The 26,810-nt window shown below is 42.4% G+C and overlaps 2 protein-coding genes and 1 long non-coding RNA gene across 3 annotated transcripts in view; 2 read left to right on the forward strand and 1 right to left on the reverse strand.

Moving 5' to 3' along the window:
• Window positions 1–19,951, forward strand: part of gse1b (Gse1 coiled-coil protein b) — a 150,954-nt gene extending 131,003 nt beyond the window's left edge. The window contains exons 4-17 of the mRNA XM_029497711.1: window positions 3,161–3,369; window positions 8,162–8,328; window positions 8,584–8,784; window positions 10,012–10,179; window positions 10,292–10,656; window positions 10,905–11,235; window positions 12,573–13,219; window positions 13,367–13,479; window positions 13,569–13,830; window positions 14,822–14,935; window positions 15,138–15,512; window positions 15,725–16,063; window positions 16,650–16,753; window positions 17,102–19,951. Coding sequence (XP_029353571.1) covers window positions 3,161–3,369; window positions 8,162–8,328; window positions 8,584–8,784; window positions 10,012–10,179; window positions 10,292–10,656; window positions 10,905–11,235; window positions 12,573–13,219; window positions 13,367–13,479; window positions 13,569–13,830; window positions 14,822–14,935; window positions 15,138–15,512; window positions 15,725–16,063; window positions 16,650–16,753; window positions 17,102–17,242 — 3,536 coding nt within the window. The 3' untranslated portion in view covers window positions 17,243–19,951. The remainder of the gene's footprint in view (window positions 1–3,160; window positions 3,370–8,161; window positions 8,329–8,583; window positions 8,785–10,011; window positions 10,180–10,291; window positions 10,657–10,904; window positions 11,236–12,572; window positions 13,220–13,366; window positions 13,480–13,568; window positions 13,831–14,821; window positions 14,936–15,137; window positions 15,513–15,724; window positions 16,064–16,649; window positions 16,754–17,101) is intronic.
• Window positions 19,952–20,103: 152 nt separating this feature from the next.
• Window positions 20,104–22,799, reverse strand: gins2 (GINS complex subunit 2). Its single transcript, XM_029498821.1, has 5 exons — window positions 22,430–22,799; window positions 22,123–22,237; window positions 21,363–21,462; window positions 21,125–21,251; window positions 20,104–20,575 (listed from the first exon to the last, which is right to left on the reverse strand). Exons 1-5 carry the CDS (start codon window positions 22,640–22,642, stop codon window positions 20,447–20,449), a joined length of 684 nt encoding a protein of 227 aa, XP_029354681.1. The 5' UTR covers window positions 22,643–22,799; the 3' UTR covers window positions 20,104–20,446.
• A 162-nt stretch (window positions 22,800–22,961) lies between these two features.
• On the forward strand, window positions 22,962–24,136 carry LOC115041445 (uncharacterized). Its single transcript, XR_003840606.1, has 3 exons — window positions 22,962–23,028; window positions 23,206–23,311; window positions 24,005–24,136. It is a non-coding gene; the product is annotated as an uncharacterized LOC115041445 (long non-coding RNA).
• Window positions 24,137–26,810: the final 2,674 nt, after the last annotated feature.

Raw genomic sequence — 26,810 nt, forward strand, 5'->3', positions numbered from 1 at the left:
GCAGCTCTGGCAATGATGTTGGAGGTGGAGCAGAGAATTGGTTGGAATCATTTGGCAATGTAAAAAAATATATGAAGTGATGTCTTCTTGTCAAGGCTGAATGATCCAGTCGGTTTAAGTACTGCAGAACCTGTGCTCTGCCATTGAAAGAAATAGCCTGCTGAAGAGCTGTGGCGACTTTTCCTGGCCTTTTGATTGGGTCAGTTGCTCAAGTGAAAAGTGCCATTTTTGCAGAGATACTTGGCCACAGCTTCTCGGCTTGGTTTGTTTGTTTATTAGTGTGTGTGTGCGCATGTGTGTTTGTGTGTTGGGGGTGGGTGGGCGGGGGGCGGGCTTGGCTTGAGCGGTCAAGTGTGGAGGCAGTCTGGAAGAGTGGGACTGGTAATAGAGGAGGTGATAGAGAAAGGAGCCTCACATTAATCACAAACAGCTTGGGACTGAGACAGCATTATCTGTCTCTTCAGTTCCCCCCCCCCACCTACCCCCATGACCACACACATCCCTACACACCAAACGAATGACAATCAGTACAGCTAATGAAGTGCAGGTTGAAAGCTGATGAGCCTGTCTTAGACTCTGGGGATGAATTGTGCTTCATTTCTCTTCCTCACTATCAGGCCAGCATGTGTGGCCATCTTCTCTCTGTATAGATGGAACGGGAGAAGAATGTGGCATAGATGACACCAGTGCCATCAAACGTGGTGGTAGGAGGGGGTGTGTGTGTATGTAAATTAAGGCAAAGAGGTTGAAAATGGACAGGAGGAAATCTTCAAGGAGGGACTAAGGCTTGATAGAGAAAAGAGGCTTATGGACACCCATGGCTGTTGTGGTTTTTACAGGAGGATAAGAGGAAAAATACATAGATGCACACATGTAAACATGTAACCACTCTCTCAGACATCTCCCTGAGCCCTTGCCAGTTGTAAGTATTGTAGATGTGCTTATGAATGTCTCTGTCTGGTTGGCGGGTACTGTGTTTGTAGAACAGACAGAAAAGGACTTGGTGTGTATGAGGAGGTGGTGTGTGCGTGGGGTGTTGTGAGAGAGGAGGAGGAAGGATAGAGGAATAATAAATATTTGTTTGTCTTTTATTGTGCGATTTACATGTACAAGACGCTAGGTCGAGGTACAAAGATCCTGAGAGCTGCAAAAAGGGAATGAAGCTGTAGGTATCTATCCCTTGTCTCTATTCCCTTCTTCCTCTCAATTGCTTCTCCTTCTTCTCTCCTAATTACTTAGTCTGCTCTGTCTCTTCTCCAGTCTGCTCCTCATGGAAAATTAGGAAGAAGAGGAGGAGTTGGGAAGAGAGGGGGTGAGAGAAATGGATGGAGTAGGGGTGGGTTGCTTAGCAGTTCACAATTGCTGGGATCACACCCCTCCTCTCTATGACCTTATTTGTTCCCCCATCCTTGTGTATGTATGGTGTGGGTATATGTGTGTGTGTGTGTGTGTGTGTGTGTGTGTGTGTGTGTGTGTGTGTGTGTGTTTGTAGTGAGTGAATAGGCTGTGACACTAGAGCTGTATTAAGTGTAACTCCATTCCCCAGGCTGAGTGGGCTGCTATTGATTGGCCTAGTCTTGCAGGGGAGAGTAATGGCTCTCTGAGGTGAGGGGGGAGGATTAGGCCACTAATTGCCATTGTGCAGACAAGATATGCCCTCACCGTCCCACTAATATCCCCCACCCCACCCTCACCACCCCCTCATCCATCTGCACCCCGGCACCTCTCTTGCTGTTTTGGGTTTTTTTTTTTTCCCTCACAATCATTCTAAATCTCCTGTCATTTTTAATTTCAATATCTCACCTCAGATGCATCATAACCACCTTTTCTTCACACATCCTTCTCTTATTGCCCCCCACCACCAACAACACCCTTTAACCCCTACACCCCAATCTTCACATCCTCCTCTTAACAACACTCACAGCTCAGACATAGATTTTCAGATTTTCTCTGAACGTCACCTCACTTCCATTATTGATTCTTTCCGTTATTTAGCAGTACTATTCAGCATGGGTTGTTTAAAATCAGTCAATATCCCCACCGCACCTACTGTATGTGGTCATTGTCCGTTGGGCTATGTTGTCATAGAAACCAAAGCAGCCAAGAAATGGCGGTTGGGTGGAGATCTGTGGTTTTTGTTGCGAGGGTGATAATTGGAGAGGAAGTAGACCTGAAACTGGCCTGAGGTTTCTGCTACTTCTTTTAATGGCTGCATGTAAGAACACTGATGCGGAAAAGCACACTACCTGCACATGCACACATCTCCTGCTGTCCTTGCTGCAGCACTGAAATGTATGGCCCTTTGAGAGGGTTGTGACCCAGTTTGACTGTGTAATGCTGTGCTTGCTTTGAGCAGATGATACGTACAGCACACTGCACTGTCAAGAGAAGAGGTGTAAGCAAGGAGAAGGAGAGGAAACAGAGACCAACATAAACTAAAATCCAGGAAGGAGAAAAGGGGGGGGGGGCTGGTGGATAAAAAAGAGACAGGAGGGGGAAGACAATGGACACAGTTGAAAGGAAAAGAAGGGAGGTGAATATGAAAGGCTGTAAAAATTAAATTGCAATGACATACCCATGTGAATGTTAGCATATCATGAGAGCTTTGGAACAACAGAGAAAGAAAGCTAGATGTGTATAAAGTGAGGCATGTGACCAGACCGTGACCCTGCACTACAGGGTTTCCCTGGAGGGCTTTGTTAATGTGGCACAGCTACAGCGCATCAGAGAAGCTCATTGGGCTAGCTTTTCACCACCTGCTGTGTGTGTGTGTGTGTGTGTGTGTGTGTGTGTGTGTGTGTGTGTGCGCGTGCGTTGGGGGGTCTGTGTGCAAGCTCCACTGACTGTATATACATCCAGTATGGCTGTTCAAACTCAAGCAGCATGTTCTTGTGGTTCTCAAATCCTGTATGTCAAAGCTGTGTAGGTGTCACATCACTGTCACTTCATTGTGAGACCCTCGGGCCATCCATCTGGCGCTCTATGTACACATTATTTGTTAATGTTACAGTGCTGCAGCTGCTTTTTGTTCCCATGTAGAGGAACTACAGGATCTTAGTGTTATATGATCCTTCCGAGAGTGCAACAAAGATGATTAGCATCTCTACTGCTATCTGCTTTATGACATTGTCATTTATCTGTTTCATTTCTCCTTTACCAGCTGCATCCTCCATCAGCAGTGAATCCTCTCCAGTGTCCTCCCCAGCCACCAACCACAGCTCTCCAGTCAGTACACCCAAGAGAGGTCCCCTTGGTCCAGGGCCTGTCCTGGTTCCCCCAACTGGCCATAGTGTGCCAAACACTCCGCCTGTAGTCACCATTGCTCCGACAAAGACCAGCAACGGCCTCTGGAGGAACGAGGGACGACAGGTAAAACCACATTCAAATACTTTTGGCAATTACTTTTTGTCTGTTATCTTGTAGTCTTTTACTTCCTCTTTTGTTTCTTTCTGTTGCTCCCTCTGAACTCTCTGAGATTGTTCCGATTTATATTTGTTCTTTGTATTTTGCTTTCTGTCTTATCTGACTGTTCAAGCAACATTCAGATGTTGTCATACTTCTGCGTGCCTGCTAGCACAAAGATGCACACACTCAGGCTTTCGAGGGATTAATGGATTTTGTTGCTGGCCTGTAACCTATAGTAAGTCTTTATGCACTTAACATATATACAAGTGACATAGTGGGTCTATGAATGTATGCTTGCCCCAAGCCTTCCTCCCTCCCCGCACTCCCCCATGTCTCCACACGTTAAACAATGCCAGCTGCCAGTGGGACGTTGAGGCTGTCACCTCAACGGCAGCTAACATCTGTGCCCTTCCTGCCCCCCTCCTACTTAGCCCTCTTGCCCTTGGACAATCCCATCCCATGTCTCCTGCTTTCCACCCTCACACACTTCCAGCTATACCCTCACCCTCTTGACTCAAGCAGTCAAGTGCATCTTCTGCTTTGTCACCCTGACACCCACTCTCTGTTACGTGGTGGGAGAGAGAGAGAGAGAGAGCTGCTTGCTTTGATAAGGAGTGGATTATGGATTATGGACTTGCTTTAAGCTGTTTTATCTCAACTCAGGGGTAATGGTTGAGGCCAACTGCATGGTTATGAACAGCAGTTGCCAACATGCAAAAATTCTGAGACACTTTGACGTTTCCCTAGAGACACCAGATACACAGAGAAGGGGGATAGAGAAGAGCTTTAGCAAAGGGTGCATGGGGAGGTCAGTGAGCCAGCAATGTGTTGGACCATTCGGGCCATTGTTACTACACTCCTCCTTCCTTTTTCTTTTTTTGACCCCTCCATAGCTCAAGGGCCAACCAGAAAGAGGTAGCAGAGAGAGAACAGAGCTCTTCCAATGATGTCAACCTTTTCTTTAGCTTGGCAAGTTTCAAAGGCAAACAGAAGGAATTAAGGGGCGAAATTTCGGCTGCTCTCATCCACATAATTTGAAGCTAATCCTGGTGTATGTTTACATCTCAGTGTTTTTATGCATTTGGATTGTGTGCTTGTATGTGTGTGCGCGCGCATGTGTGTATGCGTGCGTGTGTGCGTGTATGCATGCATGCAAGGGTTCAAGCTCAAATTAAAAAAAGTCATGTTCCCAAGTTTGTGGTGCCTCTAGCAGTTCAGGGGCCACCCAGCCAAAGAATGGGAAGATTAAAGAAGGTGATGTGGACATGGGGCCAGTATAGATGTGGGGGGTTGAGGCTGGGGTAACAACAGCAAGTGAAGCGTCACAGGAGCTGGCGTCATACAATTTCCTCTATTTCTGTGGAACTGCTTCAGTGAGCAAATATAAGTCTGTGATAACAAAGAGCCATGGGACTGTAGAGGACACACATAAATACCTGCCCTCAAATTGTTCCCCTTAAACAAAAATAATACTGTCTGGAGATTTGCTAACAATGATAATTGCTGCTCTGGAAGAATGAATTAGGGAAGATGGGTACTTTAAAGTTGCCCATTTGCCCCTGCAACATGTCATCTTCTCTTGCGTCTTATGTCTGGTATCATCGTTCAATTTTTATTTAATTTTACTTAGTTAAGGTGTGTGCCACTCCCTGACATCCTGTGTTTTTCTTGAAGGACAGAGGAAACAGAAATTCAGAGAAAGTAGCGACATACAGAGGCATGATTGTTGGTATGGATCCCCTTTGAGTATCTGCATAAAAAATGCTTGACTATAGCTGTGTGTACATCTGTGCGTTTCCTGCTTTTCCTGTTTGTTTGAAGGGGTTGATTAGTGTCTCCCTTGCTGAGATACAAGTCTGTCTTTCAGAGGGAGTGATGGGCAAGGCAGCAAAGGAGGGAGGGTTGTGGTGCGTTGGCATTTTGCTTTAATGACTGCAGGAGTCTGCTCCCGCTGCTGCCTGTAATTACTTTTTAATTGGCAATTTGGATTCATGGCTCCATCTGAGAGGCGTAAACGAGAGCTCTACGATGCACAGGGTCTCCCAGCCTCACAGGGGTTACAGGGGCCTAGCTCACACAGGGGGAAGATGGCTGTTAATGGATGTGTCTTTTAGTCTGAGTACTTGTATTTGTGCTCTGTGGTGTGTATATGGCATGTTGCTAGTGAATGGTGTGTGTTGGAGAATTGAAGGCTATGTTTGTTGGCAGGGTGAAAGGTCAAAATGGGATGGCTGGCTGGATGTGTAGGTGCCTGAGTGACTAACATGCCTCTCTAATGGGAATAAAAGGTTATGTCTTTGTGGTATGAGTGGTTTTTCATGGTTGTGACCTGTTACACCAACACCTTTTACATGTTTTCCATGAGCCTGTATCCCCACATACATGCACAGAGATACACAATCAGGGATCAGAGAGGATGGCAGTAAAATACACACATTATCCTTTACAAATGAGCTTCTACAGTTATTTTGTTGATCATTTTATATATGAAAGACACGCCCAGGATTCTGTGACAGCGTTACTCTTAAAAGCAGAAAGCAGAAGCCAGGAATTCCAAAATGCCTTTGCACCACTCAGTTTTGGTGTTTACAAGCATCTTTGCTCCATCCTCTTATAGGATTTCTGTGGAATATGGTGGCACAGAAGAGTTGAGCAAATATTCTAGTAATCTGTGGGAATCACATAAACAGTTATTGAGTGATTGCCATTATTTTGAAGCTATGCCCTTGTCATGCATAAACATGCGAAGTGCAAGATACTGAAAAAAGATTCACACTGGATTTGATTCATAACAATCTGATAAGTAGATAAATACGGACAGTCAGCATTTAACATCCATCCATTATCTAGAACATCCAAGATCCACCCAGAAAGGCCTTGGCTGGGGTTGACCAATGCAACACCATGCCACCTCCAAAATTCAACAACATTCAATGAAATGTCATTTTGAATACAGTTAGTGTAATTTGAGCCGGGCAATATTTTTTTTTCTCAGATTTTTCTCAGTTGTAATGGCTTGATTGATAGTTGATACAAAAATTAATAAATACCGTTGCCTGTAGCATCAGTTATAAAAATAAATTAAAATAAATAAAAAGTAATGATGGCAGTTTTGCTGAAACTAAACATTTAGTGAGCAAAGCTGTCATGGACGTTGTTATAGCAATTGACTCACTGACATATAGAATGATAGAAAGCCGCTTCTCTCATTATACAGACATATTAGTCTTCAGAAGATAGATTATTATATTTTATAAGTTATTTAAATAAGTGTGTGTATGTTTGCCTGCCTCAGTTAGCCAGACTATCCAGACTTCCAGACAGCTAGAGTTAGATCTGGATAAATTTGGACCCCAAAGTAGATTAAGAATAAAAACTTTTCAAAATAAGCGAAGAGCAAACAGAGAACCCCATTTTGGCATTTAGGGTTTTTTTTTTTTTTTTTTTTGCTTAGTATTGATACTGACTTCTTTTGATATATATAACCTTATTTCCAGTTGACTGCTAATTGGCAGGAACATACCTTCTCCTTGTGCTCTGAGAGGATGGAAATAGAGTGAAGGGGGGTTGCCTTCTTATAAAGTGCCTTACTGCTTACTGGAGCACAATAAACGGCAAGAAGCTAAGTATTGGAAAGTGGGCAGTCAAAAAAATAAAAGTGGGTTTGGGGGATCTAAACATTAGACGCATTTAAGATTGGATGTTGACTCTTCAGTGTCACATTGGGTCAGCTGCAAAAGAGGACATGGAGGTAATGGCTCACTAAATAGGATTTGTCTTATCAGAATTGGTAGTGAGAGAGAGACCAGTGCTATTGTATTGTCTCTTTTTGCTCCGACATGTTAATTTAATGGGGCAAGAAGTGCCCACTCTCCCTTATTGCTTCATCTCAAACCCTTTCTTATTTCCTTATTTCTATGCTTATACTTTTGTGTTGTGTACTTGCCAACTTCAAGTCACGTTTTTGCTGGCTGGCGATGGGATGACTGGCCCATCATTCTGTTGAAAGCCTCCTCAATTGTACATCCCTCTATGAACAATTTCCTTGTTTGACTCACAAGGGTTGTAAGTCTCCCAATTCCACCATTGCATTTGTATATAAAGGGAAACCAAAGCTTCAGAAAATGTACTCCCACTCCCTCAGCAGGATGTCTTTGTAGCTCTGAAGAAGTGTGTATGCTTGCTGAGTGTGTGTGCATGTGTATATGTTTTGTTGTGGGATTGGAGGAGGGAGACCAGGCTTGCTGCCAAAGGAAGCGAGAGAGGTGAATAAGGGAAAAAGGAAGAAAGACAACGTAAGTAAAGGGACGTTGCTTTTTGGACTTTGCTGTTTGGCGTGCACACAGACACATACACACTAGGCCAAGATCAAAGGTATCATCTATCTCAAAGTATTGCTGTTGTACATCTTCCATTAGCTCATCCTGATCCATCATGAAGATGACATCTGTTGTTTACAATTAGAGAAAAACGGTGAGATAGTTTTTTGTTGTTGTTGTTTTACCACTCTGCCTGTTTCCTCTAATTTATCATATATTTTCCTCAGAGAAATGTATTGTGGTGTGATTGAGAAAGTGGATAGAAGTGCCTGAGGTTGGAAGAGAGAAGGAAGGCTGCTGCACCACAAACAAGCCCATTCTCTCCCTCATCTCATCCCAGTATAGGCAAAGGATAGGCTCCATGAGTAGTGACAACTGTGACGGTCACAGGTCCTCCAGAACAATAACTAAGGCTCTTTCTCTATATCTCTCTCCAGGCTGACTCGGGGCATCGTGGGATCAGCAGGGAACGCTTGGGTGCAGAGGGGACCCTCCCTCAGGAAAAGAGTGGCCCCTCAGTCCCTGCCCACCTCCTGGGAAACCCCTATGCCTTTGGTCTCACCCCCGGTGCTGTTATGCAGGATTCACGTTTCCAGCCCCTTAAGTGAGTCACACACTGCTCTTTTCTCATGATTTTTCTGAAATTTAAAAACAAAATTGCACTGTATTTGCACTGTCGACTGTATGATATGATGTCGACAGTTTTGTTAATATTGTGGATGGTGTTGAGAAAACATTTGAATTTAGACAGTTCCTTGGTGAAAAAGGTGCTAAATTTGCAGTGAACAGTTGAATGCATAGAAATCAAACTAATCATAGCTTTTCTCTGTTTTGCCCCTACTCCTTCTCTTTCCTTCAGCCTGCCCAGACAGTTGCCTAATGCAGTGCCCCCTGGTCCTGTACCAGAAGAGTACCTCCGTGGTTTCCGGCCCTATGCCACAACTGAGGATGCCCTCCGAATGCCCTCCCTGCCCTTGGGCCTGGACCCTGCCACTGCAGCCGCCGCAGCTGCCTACTATCACCCCAGCTATCTGCCTCACCCCTCCTTCACACCATACAGGTAGGCCTCTCTATTAACTTCTTTCGTTGACCTCGCACCCAATTCCTCTGAGACCAAAATGTGCAAACCAGTGCATACAATTTGCACTGCTTAGACTCAGCAGTAAATCCATTAATGTATAGCTGACCTTGAGTTTATGTTCCCAAAGGTAAAATATTTCATCACTGTTATTTATTTATGTATTGATTTAAAGGGCTGGCTATCAGTACGGGCAGGAAAAAGTCTGTAGAAGCACATAACACAAAGTTTATCAGGTTGTATGAATGGGTGTTTCTTGGACTTGATTAAAACTCCAACTGAAAAGAGAACCACAGCTGGTCTAGTTTTAAACAAATGGAGCTTGTTTGTTCATGCTATTTAAAGATCACCATGACAGAATGAAATTGTTACGTTTGAAGTAAGGCAAACCTTTAAAAAGACAAGACATTCATTCATCTTTAACCAGTCATCCATTTCTGGCTCACAGGGGTGCTGGAGCCAATCCCAGCTCACACTGGGAGAGGGCAGGGTCACCCAGAACAGGTCACCAGTCCATCACAAGGCTAACACACAGAGACAGACAAAGATGGACAGAGACAAACAACCACTCACACTCAGACCTACAGACAATTTATAGTCGCCAATTAACCCAAACATGCATGACTTTGGATGGTGGGAGGAAACTGGAGTACATGCAAACAACTGCACTAACCACTAGGCAACTGTGCCGTCCAAGGACTTCTATATAAAGATGCAACATAGAAAGTGTACAAAACTGAACAGATCCTATTGAAAACACCAGTCAGTTAAATATCTACACTGTTTGCGATCATATAAAAACTGTGTGTGTATAGACATCTCACAGAGTTGAAAAGGACCCTGCTTACTTTGGGCTATCACACAGCCTGGGCGCCCCTGGTCTGTCAACCCAGCAAGATCAGAGGACTACATCCCCCATCACACACTGTGCTGTAATGGATTTAATGAGGGAATGAGCAGTGGATGTCGCACACACATACAAAAACACATAGCACAGTTTGTAGCTGCAGTGTGGTGATTGAGGTTAGCTGACAGACACTGCTGCTTTCTTGAAAGATGGAAGACCCTGTGATGTTGCGTATTTGGGAGATGAGGCAAACAGGCTAATGAAAATGAATGCCCTCCTGTCATACAGGGAGACTGACTAGCTTTCTCTTTTTTCAGCTTTTTAATTAATTATTTTTTTAATATATAATCCTTATCTCCCAGGATGGATGACCCATTCTGCCTCTCTGCTTTGAGGTCACCTTTCTATCCACTGCCAACAGGGGGAGCTTTACCCCCCATCCATCCCTCTGCTGTTCACATGCACCTACCAGGGGTCCGCTACCCTGGAGATTTCACACACCCTTCCCTGTCAGCACTGCAGTCTGAGAGGTAAATGCCCCACAACTCTCACACACAAGACCATGTGTAGATATCAGTCTTACTTATGAATTAACATCCATCTTTTTTCGGCCTCTGTTTCCCTGTCTTCTGTGATTTTTAGGCTTCAGCTAGAGGATGAGCTGCGGCAACGAGAGAGGGAGCGTGAGCGAGAACGCGAGCGTGAGAAAGAGAGGGAGCGTGAGGCTGAGAGAGAAAAGGAGCGAGAGAGAGAACGAGAGAGGGAGAGAGAACGAGAAAAGGAACTGGAGAGGGAGAGAGAGCGTGAGCGAGAAAGGGAGCGCGAGAGGGAACGGGAGAAGGAGAGAGAAAGAGAAAAGGAACTGGAGAGGCAGAAAGAGAGAGCACTAAGGGAGAAGGAGCTCCAGGCATCCAAGGCCTTGGAGAGCCATTATTTTGCTGAGCTCCATACCATAAGGGGGCAGGAGGACCGAACCAAGCCTGAGAGACTCACCCCTAATCGGGCTGGTATGTCTCTGCTTTCCCTGCAGCCTCTCTAGGCTATAATCATACTGTCTGTACACATTCAATCCTATAAAACACAAAATAAAATTTTAAGCCATTGGTTAAATAGGTTCCATCATCGTCAGTCTACTCCTTATAGATTTTATGTCCTAAAGATTAACTGAAGATTGAGGAATAGTTAGTAAATGAAAATTAAACTTGTTTGCATGTCCAATAAAATACCCTTTGCAATGAACTTTCTTTTGCGGCAGATAAAACCAAAGAGCCCGCCCTTTCATCTCCCAAACCAGTCCCGCCAGGACTTCACTCTTCAATGGTTCAATCACATCATCCCGTTGCTGGGTTGATCTCAAGCCATGGTCTGTACATGGGGCCCAGCGCTGTGGGGACAGGGCTCCCAGCCTCAATGAGTGCTCAGAGGTCCAATGAGGAGGAGAGGTGGTTGGCAAGGCAACGCAAGCTTCGACAGGAGAAAGAGGATCGTCAGTACCAGGTGTCTGAATTCCGTCAGCAGGTTCTGGAGCAGCACTTGGACCTGGGCCGACCAGCTGATGCACCAGATCACAGGACGGACTCACACAGGTAAAACAGCACTCACAGGGTTGACCCTGTTGTAGAAAGAAATCTAAACTTTTTCAGACGTGCTCAAGTTTTTTTAAACACATGCACAAACACAGAATCCATGTATGATTTCGGAGAACACATTATTTTTGAGTCATTTGGTTGTGTGTCTCTGCTTGCCTGATAGGGACAGTTGTGTCTCGGTTTTGAAACCTCAGAAGCTGACAGGCTTCAGAGGTCTGTTTTCAGGCAAGGCTGAAAAAAAGAAGACAAACCTTGTCAGAAGTATTACATCTACTCTATTTCTGTCCTTGAAACCTTCTACACTTGACATCTAGAAATGATTGCAGCTATATTTAGGTGTTGTGTAGGGTCCTGATAACTGCGGTTTGATGAGAGGTGGAAAGGCTTTTCAAACAGGCAAGCAAGTGGAATGGCTAAGATGCACAAAGGGTAATTCTCAGCAAAGGGTAACCCCCCCCTTTCCCTTACCCTCCTTTGTTACTATGTCTGTGTTGTGTGGGATTCAGACTTGAGGTTATGGTTAATGCTGAACTGGGAGGACACGTGCACACGTAAACATCCGATATCAGTAGCTCAATGGTATAATCGCAGAATCGCAGCTCACAGGCTGCAGATCGTGGATAACACACATTTACTCACTCACTCACTCACACAGAGAAATGCAAACACAAACAGGAGGCATAGATAATTTGACTGGTCATGCAGCATGCACCACTGCCAGGTTTAATCTGGAAAGATGTTCCAGTCAGTATCCATCCTCCATCGAACTAGCTTTCCTTCTCACATTTGCTATTTCACCATACATTTTCACCTTTTCATGTTTGTTCTTAATTTAGTGTATATTAATTTTTCTTTGTTGAATTGTGTGAGTGTTCCCAAACATTCCATCATTATTCTTAACCTTCTTGTCTCAGTCCTTTTCATCTCTTCCTTCCTGTCAGAAAAACATTTCTCTTGGCCTCCTTGGCCTTCCTTCACAGACTCTTGCTCCTCTCCCTTTTTGTGTGTGTCTGTGTATGCACATACATGCCACACTTCAAGGGCCCAACAGATCAAAAACAGGCGGGTATATTTGGAGGACAGTGTGCACCTTGGCCACATCCTCACTCTGCTCTGGGCTACTCTGTCTGGACTTGATAACAGTGCTTTGCACAGACACACAAACCCATAGACACACTGACAAAGATGGCAGGAAGAAGACAAGTCATATGAGCACGTTTGTGTATCTCTGCATAGCATGTGGAATTGGAAAACATTATTTCTCAGTTTTAGAAGACATATGGCCATTGTACTGTATGTCTCATGGAAATGCAAAATACCTTCTATCTCTACAGATCCATGACAAATCACCATGAATCAGGAAGCCGGGACCTTCACCCCCATTTAGGCGCCCCTCCACCCCTCATCTCTCCCAAACCTCCCCAACCCCCACGTGACCACCATGCACCACCACCACCCACCACCTTGTGGAACCCTGCATCTTTGATAGAAACAACCTCAGAGTCCAGACGGAACCATGAGCCCTCAGGGATGGCACACTATGAGCTCAGTCGGCTGCCTCCAGGACCCTCTAAATTTGAGGATGGAGTCCGAAGAAGAGATGGGGGAGCAATGGAAAAGTATCTCCCACTGAGGGGTCCTCCAGGCTTGACGGAGCCCAGCACATTCCTCGCTGATCTGGAGAAATCCACACAGACCTTCTTCAACCAGCAGAGGTCATCACTGTCCCTGTCTAGTCAGTATGAACTGGAGGGAGCCGTGAAAAGCAATGCTGGAATAAAAAGCCTCCAGGGACACCCAGGGCACAGTCGACATGGACAGGGGTTAGGAATGATTGCTGAGCAAGGGATTGGACAGGTAGCTACACTGGGGATGGGCCCAGACATAATGTTGATCTATGATGAGTACCTACAACAACACAGAAGGCCTGTCAGCAAGCTCGACCTGGAAGAGAAGAGGAGACGGGAGGCCAGGGAGAAAGGTACTCAAACAGTACACAGACAAACACTTATGTATAACCTGCACTCACATGTGTGTGTTATGTAACGACACAAATACATTTAAAAGTGAGTTTAAAAAAAGAGAGTTGAAATGGGGAATCAGTAGTGACCTCTCTTGCATCCTGTAGGTTACTACTATGAGCTGGATGACTCATATGATGAGAGTGATGAAGAGGAGGTAAGGGCTCATCTCAGGAGAGTATCAGAGCAGCCCCCACTCAAATTGGATGACTCCACAGAGGTAAAACATCTGCCAACACATCGACGTAAACAAGCTCAGATTCTCATGATAAACATTGCATTCAGCTGAATTTTTTTGCCTCTGCACAGAAATTGGACTTTCTTGGAGTGTTTGGCCTGACCACAGTAGGCCAGCGGGATGACCTGGTACAGCAAAAGAGAAGGAAAAGGAGGAGGATGCTCAGGGAGCGCAGTCCGTCACCACCTGCCTTGCAATCAAAACGCACTCCTCCTCCTCAACTCAGCACACGCTTCACCCCTGAGGAGATGGACAGAGCACCAGAGCTGGAGGATAAGAAGCGGTTCCTCACCATGTTCAGACTGTCCCACGTAACTGTACAGCAGAGAAGAGGTGACAGAGTTTATAGTTCTGCACTTAGTCAGCCCGTTAGATCCACTAGCCCAGGATTTTATTTTGCTTATCATGTTTGAAGCTGTTCTTAAAAAAAAAAAAAAAAAAAAAAAAGCAATAATATGTGTCAGTGATTCTGTCTTAACAGACACTATGTTGCTTACAAATCACTTTGTTTTATTATGTTTGGATACTTAATTAATTGGTGTGAGAATTAAGTGCTTGAAACAATGGCCCTTAGCTGTTCTTAATCAAATTAACCATGTCTTACTTATTGTTCAACCAAAGCATTGGTGTGCTCACCTGGGAAGCTAATGCCATTGACTTTAATATTAAGATATAACAGTTAAATCAAGGAAATTGTTGATGTAAATGCTTATATGAACAGAGCTGACTTAATGCCCTGTAAAATTTATAGACATCTATTACTCATTGGATGTTTTTTTTTTTTTGTTAATCAGAGGAAAGGAAAAGACTGTGTTCATTTAGCTTTAAGTCAGCAGTAGTCATCAGCTCTACAGCTTACAGATGTTTTAATTCAGCTGAGGTTCAGCTGTGTCAGATACATGCATGCTTTGTCATTAACGTGTTGACTCAAGCCTTGAAAGAAACCACAAAGAAGACACAGGACACAGCATGTAATTAACATGTGCATAATGTAATGCTTTGCATCCCCTTAGTTAGAAAGGTGAGCTCATTGAGTCTCAGTTTGCGGGTACTCACAATTATACGCATGCACACTTGCACACACATTGTATACTGATGAGAAATTGAGAGTGGCCGCAGTGGGCCTGCAGTTATCTTTGTCGAATGCTCTTGATTTACTGTTTGTTGCCTACAGATGGCAGTGCAAGCCTCACATACTGCTAGTTGTGAATGGAAGGTTGAGTACAGCTTGAAAAAGACAGAAATTTGTGAAATTGAGACTGAGTTGAAACAGACAGGCGTAACGCCACAGAGGTTTACATTGTGTGTTTTTCCTGTCTTTTAGATAATGAAAGAGTGGTGGAGTTGCTTCAGGCTATTAAAGAAAAAAGCATAACATTGGACACCATCAGACATGCCCCTCATCCGCTGTGTAAGAGCCCTTTGACACAGAACTCTGGTGAGACACACTAGTGAACATAAACGTATACACATTCTCATTCTTAAAATGTTGTGTGAGAGTGGTGTTTATTCATGTGTATAATATATTTGGATGCATCCAAAGCAATTAAATTCTTTCTTTTCTAAAATTGTAACATTCCATCTGTTGTACATTTGGATCTGGACCCCATCATAACTAACACATGTTCAATTGATTACAGATTCTGCATTTGCCCTGCCTTCCTCTGAATCAGAGGACCACCACAATGTCAGACCACATAGCCCCTCCTCACATTGCCCAGCATCCCCCAGTGGCCATTCGAAATCCCTTGGGGACACATTAAGACCAAAGGAACCCCCTTCTCCAGCTGTCTACCCAGACAAGGCCCGGGGGCCCAGTGAAGGATCAATCTCTAAGAGGAGCTCTAGCCTCCTGAACAGCTTGCGGCCCCAACTCCCCCTTCAAGCAAAAGAGGGCCTTCACAGTGTCAATGGACGCACCAAACCCTGGGACAACTTTACCCCAGAAGAATTTGCCCAGCAGTTCCACGAGTCTGTCCTTCAGTCGACTCAGAAGGCTCTTCAGAAACATAAAGGTAAACCTCACAACTCACAGTCACAGAAATGTCTTTGCAAAGGAGTCTGAGGGGCAGAAGAATATACAACTAAAGTAGCATAAACAATTTTATAAATTTGCTATATCATCAACATTTTTGTCTATTTTGTCATCTATTCATTCAATAGTTTTTTAGTATTAGATTAAGGAAAAGGGATTATATCTGACAAGCTTTCCCATCTTGTCCTTTAGGGGGGGGCACAGGTATCTCTGAGTCATCCCACCTCCAGGAGTCCTCGGTCCACTACAACATTCCAGAGCTACAGAGCACCCTGGGCCGACCACCACAGTCACATTCACAGTCTCTCCCAAATGCACATCCATTTCCCCATTCACTCTCACATGCTCACCCTCAGTCTAATGGACAGCATTTCTCAGTACCACTTCACCGGGACACCACCAGCACAAGAGAGGACCTGTCTGGTCCTGAGGACTCCGAGGAAGAAGACGATGAGGAGGAAGAGGAGGCTCCTGCTTCCAAGTGGCAGGGCATTGAATCTATTTTTGAAGCTTATCAGGAATATGCTGAAGGTAAGCAGCCTCACTGTATGAACAGTAATTGTAAAAAATAGTGACATTTTATGGATTTTCTGTTAATACGTTTATGAATTATTTCTGTAAATGTTCATAACATTATTGTATGGTTTCATTGGCCAGTCTTCTTTCATCCCTGAATTACTCCTGTTTGTTCTATCTACAAATGTGACGGTGTAGAGTCACAAATATTGTAGTGTATAATACTTGTAGGCAGTAGAAATATAAAAAGTGAAAATAAATGGAAAGTAAAAGAAAATATATAAAGATCATAATTAAAATTGTTTATAGGATATAACATATGCTATATAATACAAATAGTGTCAATACTATACAACTGAAAATTAAGTTATCGTGGCCTTTTCATGTCACTAGGTGTTATTCACGTTTTCTAAATTCAACTCAGTTGCAGAGGAATGTGTATCAAGATTCAATTAAAATGACATCTCATCAGTCCAATTTTCCCATCACATTACCAATGTGTTTTCAGAAATAAATATGACATGGTCAGTTGCTTAGGTCAGTGTTCATTTACCTCATCTTTTTATTTTCTCCACCCCACCCCTGTCAATTTTTCTTGTAGAGCAAAGTCTGGAACGACAAGTGTTGCAGAGCCAGTGTCGAAGACTAGAAGCTCAGAACTACAACCTCAGTTTGACTGCTGAGCAGCTGTCTCATAGCATGGGGGTAAGACACACACCCAAGTTATTTTCCTTCGTAATAATCCAACATCACAAATACTTTTGGGCTCTTCTTGTTCTTCACATTGAGATAATTTCATAATCCAAGATAACAATTTTTTGTCATCTTATCATTGCTGCACCTTAAAGATAGGTGCTGGTGTGGGAAGTAGTACGACATGATGGCCAACTGTACAATCCCACAACTACAAAGTTTTCATCTTGAAAATTAATATACCTCCTACAGTTCAGTACAAGGCAATATGTCATGCTCTTATTAGTCTCTAACTGTGGTTCTGTTTATTATAACTGAAATCTGATTGTCACTGATGTAATGTTGTTGCAATCTCTGTAGGAGCTGATGTCCCAGAGACAGAAGCTGGCAGTGGAAAGAGAGAAGTTGCAAGCAGAGTTGGAGCACTTCAGGAAGTGTTTGACGTTGCCACAGACACACTGGCCGAGAGGCAGCCATTACAAAGGTTACCCTCCCAGGTGACCCCAACATGCCGACCTGATGGCCCCCAGGTGTCGGCCACCTCCATTTTCAGACTGACAGAGTTTATTTTTCATGGCCAGTTCCACGTGACTCCACATAGGAGAATATGGCTGGCTAGATAAGATGAATGAATGAATTAATGAATGATTGATTGGCATGAATGGGTAGATGAATGCATGGGAGACAGGACCATTCAGTGAAGGACAGGCAGCCTTTGGATTGTGGCCAGCCAGGGACTGCGCCACAAGCCACTAATAATGTGTGCCAATGTAGCCAACCCGAGATCAGCTTGAGTACAGGCCAGGAGTAGCTAAAGATCAATACAAACACACATACACACCTGCTTTTCACACACTCCTCAGTCCCTGCTGCTCTATTGTTCAGTCCCTGCATCCCTCACCGCCACATCTAGAGACAATCCTGCCAATGGGGGAGCAGCCACCTCTGGAGGGGTGCCGTCAAGAGACTTGAAAGCTCCAAATCTCCAAACAAAGGCTTCTGGCCAGTTGGGACTGATTTTATCACAGTGGCCACATGAGCTTTTGAACTGGAAATGCACTTAAGAATAAAAGCTGAAGAACTACCTTGTGGTACTGTGTTACAACAAAGAACTGTTCAAACTAGGGAAGAAAATAGAAATGCACATTTTTTTTTTTTTTTTTGGGGAAAGACTTAAGGAAATGTTTTATTTCGAAAATAGAAAATTTGAGAATAAGAATTTTAAAAGGTGCTTCGGCCTTGTATATTATATGAAGACTTAAAAGAATTTTGTATGTTTTTATTACTTTAATCATTGTTCTTTTAAAAGAAAAAGCCTGCCATTTTTATATGTTTATGCTTTTGGGTTGGAAAAGAAAGCCTTGCTTTTAGTGTTTGTACTGCTGCTGGCCAGAACAGCTCATTTTGAGACATTTAACAGAGTGAGAGAAAACAGGATGCACTCCTCCTCTTCTTACTCTCTCCTGGCAGCTTAGACCCAGCCACAGCCTCCTTAATCTGGCCTCTGAGCTCAGCAAAGTTTACTCAGAGGTCATGAGACATGGCTCCTGCCCGGTCACCCCTCCTACTTGCAGCAACATTCGTCCCATCTGTTTTAATACAAATCTGGTTTGCTTCACTGCTGCTGGCCTGGCTAGTTAGCTTGTGATATTCTTATACAGAAATCAGCTGAAAACGAGTGACAAAATTAGTCTGTTTCATTTGCTGTTCTCTTCTTATTTTGATCCACTTGATTATTTTGTAAAGACATGAAGTCTCTTAAGCAGCCAGCTGATGAAACTGGTTTTTGATGCTTTATCCTACCATTGGACCCTCACCTCACTTTGTAGAACATTATACAGCATTGGACTTAAAACATTATGGCGGTTCGTTTAGTGTTATGCCTGAGAAAATCAAGCCCTTAATGGTTATGAGAAGACACAGTGCCAAAAATGAAAAACAAATGGTAGCATCCTGGATTCTTAATTAAACTGATTTGTATTAGAGAGCCAAACATTAAAACTAGTATGGCCATTTTTCACTGCTCAATACCATTGACCCCAATCATCTCATTACATTTTACCATTTTTAGTCCCTTGCTCTCTCAAGTTGCCAATTTGCCATAGACTAGAAATCACAAAAAAAGTTCAATTCAAAATGGGCATTTCCTATTGCATATAAAGTCAGACGTTTCCTTTACCTGACCTCATACCTGTTTACAACCTGTCTGTCCTCACCCTCTTTGCCAGCTCGGCCTGCAGATTCTGACAGTTTTACATCAACTCCCCATCTTGTAACTAATGTGGCCTCAGCCTAATTCCTGTATGTGCAACTGAAGACTCAATATCCCATCTGAGGTGGATAGCTTATGGTATTGAATTTAATGTTAAGTTATAGTGGTGGGGTAATCATCAGTATTTCAAAATAAAATGTGCAGAAAGTTAATTTATATATAAAAATGACTAAAGCACAAATCCCCCATATATCTATAATATATGACTTACAAGTGCCTCAAGAATTTGGGAGCAAGTGAATGAGTTGCAGTCCATGTGACGGACAAATGAATCAATAAGGCATATAATATTTTACATTTAAGTGTTTATAGTATGTCTCACACTTTTCAAATATGTAGGTATAAGTCAAACAGGCATAGAATCCTTGCTCTAAAAGCGTCTTCTATCAAATATTTAATTAAATCTTTTTTATAAATGAAGTCTGAGCCAGTTAAGAGGATCAGAGGGATACAGTGTCGTCATTTTTACAGAGCAGGAAGAAAAAGTCAAAGTGGAGCTTATCATTTGACGAGGGAGCACATATTCTGAGGGAAACTGCCATTGAGCTTGGGAAGATGGTGTAATACAGGAACTCCTTACCCAGCATCCCTGTCTCCAACCCACGCACGCCCATGCAATAGCCCCATTACTCAGTGGAGGATGTCTAGATGCTGTGAAATCCTGTTTTTAAAATGTACTTGTTTGAATTCATTGTAATGTAATATATTCTTTGTTGAATGTAGTAATTAGGTATTTATGAATATATGGCTGTGATTTCAGACAAAAAAGAAAATAAAATATTTCAAAAATGTTAAACACCAACATTTGTGTGTTTGCAGGTGCTGCAGCATTAGGTGTACAACTTCAACTGAGGGGAGCAAAGCAAAAGCAGTCATTTACTGTATCAATAAAAAAAAAAAAAAAGTTTCCTAGACCTTTCTTGGTCATTTTTTTTTAAGTAACGTTTGTTTTCTTTATATCTATCTATCTATCTCTCTCTCTCTATATATATATATATATATATATCCCTAACCCTTTAGAAACATTGCAAAAACATGACAAAAAAAAATTATACGTTACACAAAGTTTCTAAATACAGCGTACATATTTATTACAATTATTTTGTCATGCACTGATACATACAAAACCAAGTTGGCTGTTAAATTATGAGTATCCTATATGAAATCAAATTGAATGTGCATATTTTGCAAACAGCACATTCATATATACCTTGTGTGTGCTTGTAAAGATGTCCATTCATCTTCAACAAGGGTGGTATAACTCCTTGAAAAGGCTAAGGAAAATGTCTTCTCCCACTCAAAAATGTTTAAGAGAAAGCTGTCCATTCAGTAATTAAGAGTTTGCTCTGTAAATACTCACTTCCACGCAACACTTTATTCCCAAGCATCCAGAAGTCTTGGGACAAGAGTCAGATCAAGATTGATCAAGTTGGTCAATAGTCCATAAACTGTCCTTGACTGGAACCTGGTTGTAAATTTGAGCGTAGTTTGTACATGCAGTTGAGAGAGTCGAGAAAAAATGCTCGAATGGTGTTGATTTCCATCAGAGTCAGGTTGTCCAGCTATAGACAAATAAGCAAAGTGAGTTAACGATATAATATGATATTTATGCTCTAATGGCAGGAGTTAATGCTTGTATCGGTAGCTACCAAATCGTAATACTGCAGGGAAACAAGAAGAGCACACAATGAAAAAGTTCAATATATTTTGCAAGACACAAGCATCATGGCTAATAATCCCTTTCATTACGAACAATCAAAATGTGCCCAGGTTTGATTTTTCTCACTTCAAGATGTCCTTTAGAAGATAAAAACAATTTCAATTTGAGATGGCCATTTGAAATATAGTGCACACATGTATGTGAGCAATACCTTAACAACATTATTGATTGAAATGTATGCAATTAATGAGAAAATTGTATAAAATACCAGTTTCCGGTGCCAAAGGCAACAACTTCATATTGCTTGTTCATTGGAACAAACTGTTCAATACCAAAACATACTCAATTTACTATCACAGCAAAAATATCAACCTTTAAATTGTTCTTATCCTTTAAACTAATAATTTGGCTTCTTTAAGTGGAAGGCAGAATGTATGGTCATCTGTTTTACCTTGGCATGAGCCTCCTGCTGACTGATGAAGCTGTCAGTGGACAGACGGAGTTTAGCAATGCGTGTATCCCAAATGTCTTTGACCAGCGTGCGGATCTCATCTGCTTTAGGAATGTTGTCAGATGCACTACAGGAACACACATGCAGACAAAAGAAATCGTTTTCATGAACATTATAAGCACAATAAAAAGGTAGATCTTATATCTGCATGGGGATGACTCAGATTTACAAGACTCACTGGTTCAGCAACAACTTGGTCAGCTCCATGTAGTACGGGCTGGGAACAGGAGTAAAGGTCTTCTCCTTCCTCTCTTGCTCTCGGATGTCCTCCAGTTTCTCTGAACATTGGAACATCACGCCAAAAGAAGGCATTTTACAATACTGAACTTGAAGGTAGACAACATTCAAAATTTTTCTCAATTTGAACAAATCTCAGAAAATTATCAAAAATCACCAATTCCTTCTCACTGGATTGTCCTACAATCACAGCTAATAAGTTAAAATCCCATCCAGTGAGCTATAAAGCTTCCACAAAACTCCACTCAGCTATCCAACTATGAATATTATTACTGATGTCTATTCACTACAGGAAAATTATTTTATTGTATTGGCCTCATCTGAATCTCCAATTGTTGTAGTCATTTCTAATCCTACGACAAATCATTATTTATGTAATATAAACACGGAGAAACAGTTTGAGCATCAGGAAATTTAGTGCAGAGCTAATTTAGATTTATGAATACAAAAGGGGAGGAAGCATGAGCCTATTGAGTCTCTACCAAACCTGAATGAAGTGACTACAAAATCCTGTGCTACTGTGGTAAATAATAAATCACTGTTGATGATAAACATATGAAAACAATTCGGTCAGACTCATTGAAAAACGTATACATTGAAAGTGTAACAGTTGGAGAGAAAAAAATAGCTGCATGTATTATTTTGAAAGATAATTAAAAGATAAATAGATGTTATGAGATGTAATTTCACGAGACTCTTACCAACTTCCATCCACTCAGGGGGAACTATTCGACACTTCTGTCTCTGTTTCAGATTAAGAGCCAGCCAGACGGGAACATCGACCGGCAGTCCGGGGTTGAAGGGCCCCAAATCCCCCTGAGGACGGACAGACAGACTCAGATAGGAACTGTCCAAAAACACAAATACGAAACTCGGGCCCCCTACTTTCACTGAGCACCAGATGACATGTGGCCTCACGGTTTACATGAACTACACAGTAACAGGCTAAAGAGAGGAGGACACGAGAACCGGATTCAAACCTGAGCCGTTTCAATCCGACTGACTCACCCCGATCAGGAAGATCTTGTCCAGACTGAAGTTCGGGATGATTTTCACCGTTTCTTTCTCGGCGAGGAACTCGACCTCCGAAGGGTCCATTTTGTTTGTTTGGTTTGGTCTCGTCTGATGCGACTTCTCCCTCACATTCACAACACACAGAATTTCCCGCGCTGCGAGACTCGCAGGCATACAATCAGACCAAGGTCCGGACGATGTCGTCATCAATCGGAAGTCCTCAGCGTGTACACTTTATCTGAAGATTACAGATCGTTGTAGAGAAACGTGTGAGTGGTCTCTTAAAGCCTCTATTGTGTGTCCCACTTTGTGGAGATATTGTAGTTTGAAGCTGCAGTGATGTCGACATTGTCGATACCTTAAATGTTTCCCCTAGTCCGGAAGTACAAAGGAGTCATATGACCGTGGCGACCGTTTCAGGTAAGCGCCGCGAGGTGGCAGTATTGATCCAGCGAAGAAGAAGAAGAAGGTGTCGTAAAGTGGTTTGATACCGTTTCCAGCCATAGACACATTGACTGTGAAGAGACTTTCCTAAAGCGCCGCCATCTTGGTACAGGGCTAACAGAGGCGACAGTTTATGTACATCTACGGAGGTGAGAGGTAATTCCTCACTGTTAAAGCAGAATTACGGACTGCAATGTCGACCGATTTACAAACTGTTTGATTTTTTTTGAAAACACCACTCATGTAGCTATGACACAGGATGCTTGGATATTTAAAAAAAATGTCAATTTTACTACCCAAACACAAATTCTACTTAATGTTTTCAGCAGACAATCTTGACAATCCTGACAAGATGCCGGACTTTTGTGCCGCTTATGGTTGTTCCAATGAGCGGAACATAAATGTCAGGTCCCGAGGAATCACTTTTCACAGGTAAGGTGTACGTAAGAGACAATTTCGAGTGAATATGTCGTTAAATAGTGAAATAAACTCCTACAGGACATAATATAACCAGCTGACTTTACGTGTCCCTGCGTATTATCGCCTGTCTTTGACTTCCCATTTCATTAACAAAAGGTAAGTGAGCCATTTGGTTAAGAATTCATTCATTCATGTCCATGATTCATATGCCTGGAAGCATTTGATAACAATGCCACATTTTTTCTAAAAAAATGTCTGCATGGAATAAAGTACACTTTCTGATGCTTAAAACCTTTTTTTAATCTTGCGTTATATTTCTTATATTTTAGCAAGTAGCATAAAGGAAAGCTGAAGAGAGCCTGCCAGTGGACTTGCCTCAGCATTTCCATGAAGCTGAACCTCAGTCTAATTTTGACAGTATCTGCATGTAATATTTCTCAAACACATGAGAGCATCAAGGCCCTGATCATATTAAAACCACTGTCGCAGTTGCTCTCTGCCACTCATTTTAGACACACTCAAAGTAGATGAGCATGCATTAAAACAAACTGTAGTTGTTGAATATGTGTGCCTGACACTAAGACACTCATACCCAAGGCACCAACACTAGGATTTAGGGATGAGATTAAGAATGTGGGCGACTTACATCTGAGTGAATGATGAGTTATAAACATCACTCAATATTTTCATCCCTCTTTCCACTAGGACCACAATTACGCTTTGCCTGCATCTCCCACTGCTCTAAAGGCCAGACTTTTAATGAAGCTCTGGCTAGAGTGGAGAGCCTGGAGCACGAGAAGAGGAATTGTTTGATCCGGGAGCGAAGGGCAAAGAAGAATGTGCACGCTCTTCTTGAGGATTTGAGGGAGAAGCGCCTCATAAAAGAAGAGCTGAAAGACAGGACTTGTAAATATTCTTGTAAATATTTCTTTATGGTCTTGCACTTACATTAAATAGTTCTGCTACTTCACCCAACATACAATATTAATAATGATGATACTATTATCAATTATAATGAAAGTGATGATAATATGTCTAATAATATAATAGTAATCAAATGAAGCAATTATCTAAGTAAAGACTTTGAACACGCTTTGAACGTTTTCTGGGTTCCTTTTGTTCTATTTATGTCTTTGTCTGTTTGTCCCCGATATGTTGACAATATGTTTTATTACAGTTGGGCGATTTATGTTCGCTTAAATAGTGCGAACACGTCATTCCTGTATAGATGTAATGCGCTGTAGGAGCGAGCGGCACTGTACCAAGATGGCCGCCGTGTCGGCATGCCGCTCCAATCGGCAGCAGCAGTCAACGCGGCGTCTATGTTTACAGCAACCATGGACACATGAGTAGACGCCGCATTGGCTGCTGGGGCGCAAGAAATGCGGCAGCCATCTTGAATCGGTCATCCTACGAGTTGCCTGGCAGCAGAAGAAACGAGAAAGATGCCAGAGCACTGTGCAATTTATCACTGTTCCAAAATGGAGCTTGGTGGTTACTTTTTACAAGATTGAAAATTACCATTTGTTGTATTTTCTGAATAGGATATTACGGTACTGCATTTATGTCCAACAGCGAAATCGTATCCGGCTAGCTAGGCTATGTTTAGTGTCGGTTTTCACTATGAACAGACTTTAGAAGTCATATTCCATAACACTGACTGGCTCACACTACAGGATTTTAAAAATCTTGAAAGATTCTGAAATCGGGTTGTAGAAGGAGAATCTTAGAAAATTATCCTCTCTTAAATCTTAAATACGCTCCCATTACAAGATTTGGAAATAATGACCAGCACACACTACAGGATTTCATCGAGACTATTGGACGCACCACGTGATCCTTCATCATCTCACAAGGAAGCGAAAGTAAACACAAGGGCAAAAAATGTATCTTAGTACGGTGTTGTTGGCTGTAGTCATTATTTGCAGTGAAAATGGGGAAAAATGCTTAAAGAATCTGGATAAAGTGGTTTGGCAGACAATATGGGTTTTCCATCCTACTTCCGATTATCATTTCCGGTCCCTTGTTGGCGGCTCTCTTTGATTGGCTACTGTCATCGTGAGCGAAAACGAGTGGCGCAATCACCCCGACAAAAACAAAACAAACATGTTTGAAAATTATCTGGGTGTCCCCGATCGTGGGGCAAGATTGATCCGTCACCCGCTCGCACTAGAAGATAATCTGGTCCGACAATCGGGGTGAAATCGGCCCGAGAATCCTGTAGTGTGAGCCAGACTTTACATTACAACGGACACAAGAATGCTATTGTAGAAATAAAACAACTGACAACTGACCAGCGACTTTAACACAGGTGGCACATGTATTGAACCCTAACAAAAGTAAGATACCTCTCATGTCTCACACCCACCCCACTTAAAAATACAGACAACAGAGGATCTGACTGTAGAATGGTTTGCAAACAAGCTTATTCACAATTTCAGCAGCCTTGGTTCATTATCAACAGATGCATCGAAACATGAGTTGTGTTGAAGAAAGGTTCAAAGAAATTTGGACGAAGAAAATAAGCTTCACCTCGTTTGTAAAATGGTTTTGTGTAGACTCCCAAATCTCCCATTTTCATTTTGAAGGTTTCCCAAAGACAATGATGTGAGGAAGAAATGGGAATGGCTTTGAGGAGGAAAGGATTCACTGCAAGTGATTCATCAGTACTTTCCTGTGCATATTGTAAGCAAGGCGATTTTGATAGAACAGCTCAGATTGTCCGACTCAGAGATGGTGTTATTCCATCCATATTCAGCTTCCCAGTTCACCTTCAAAGGGTGGGTGTATCATCATAAGGCTATTAGCATTTATAAACGTATAGGTTTGAATTTACTTCAGAACTATATCAAAACAGCCATGAGGAGCCGTCTGTCGGAGGCAAAGGTACAAAGTTTAATGACAATAACCTCTGCGGCAACCTAACCTAACGCATTTCATTATGCACTAATGGGCACCCTGTTTCACTCCATGCACAACAGTAGGAAGGTGTGAATGAGACTGAGTTCAGGATACTGACTTCAATCCAGCTGATTTCTTGCGAAGTTTGTTCATATTTTAATTGCGGGTATTTAACTTTATGAAACTGCGTTGTGCTTTTACGCATATGGCCACAGTTTATGTTTTTAGTGACCACCGATGTCACTGCGGGGAAATGTGGTATTGACATGATGAATTTCTCTCATGCCTTTATGTACATCATTTAGTTTGTTCTAATTGAATTTTCATTAAAAACGAATGAATTAAAATTAAATGCCACTGACTATTAAAAATGTAAATGACAGATAAAAATAGATTAATGACAATGAAAAAGTCTAGCGCAACCATATATACGTATAAATATATATATATGTACTTCTAGTACTTGCTACTATTACTATTTATTTTAGCCGGGTAAGGACAGAATTACGTCTTCCTCCAGAGGAGCTGAAGAGAGCCTGTCCATGGCCCCTCTGGATGCCCCAAAAACAGCAACCTCACACCCACAACCTCAGCCTAATGATGTGAGTAT

The sequence above is a fragment of the Echeneis naucrates genome, chromosome 3 (assembly GCF_900963305.1).
Source record: "Echeneis naucrates chromosome 3, fEcheNa1.1, whole genome shotgun sequence".
Classification (NCBI taxonomy): Eukaryota; Metazoa; Chordata; class Actinopteri; order Carangiformes; family Echeneidae; genus Echeneis; species Echeneis naucrates.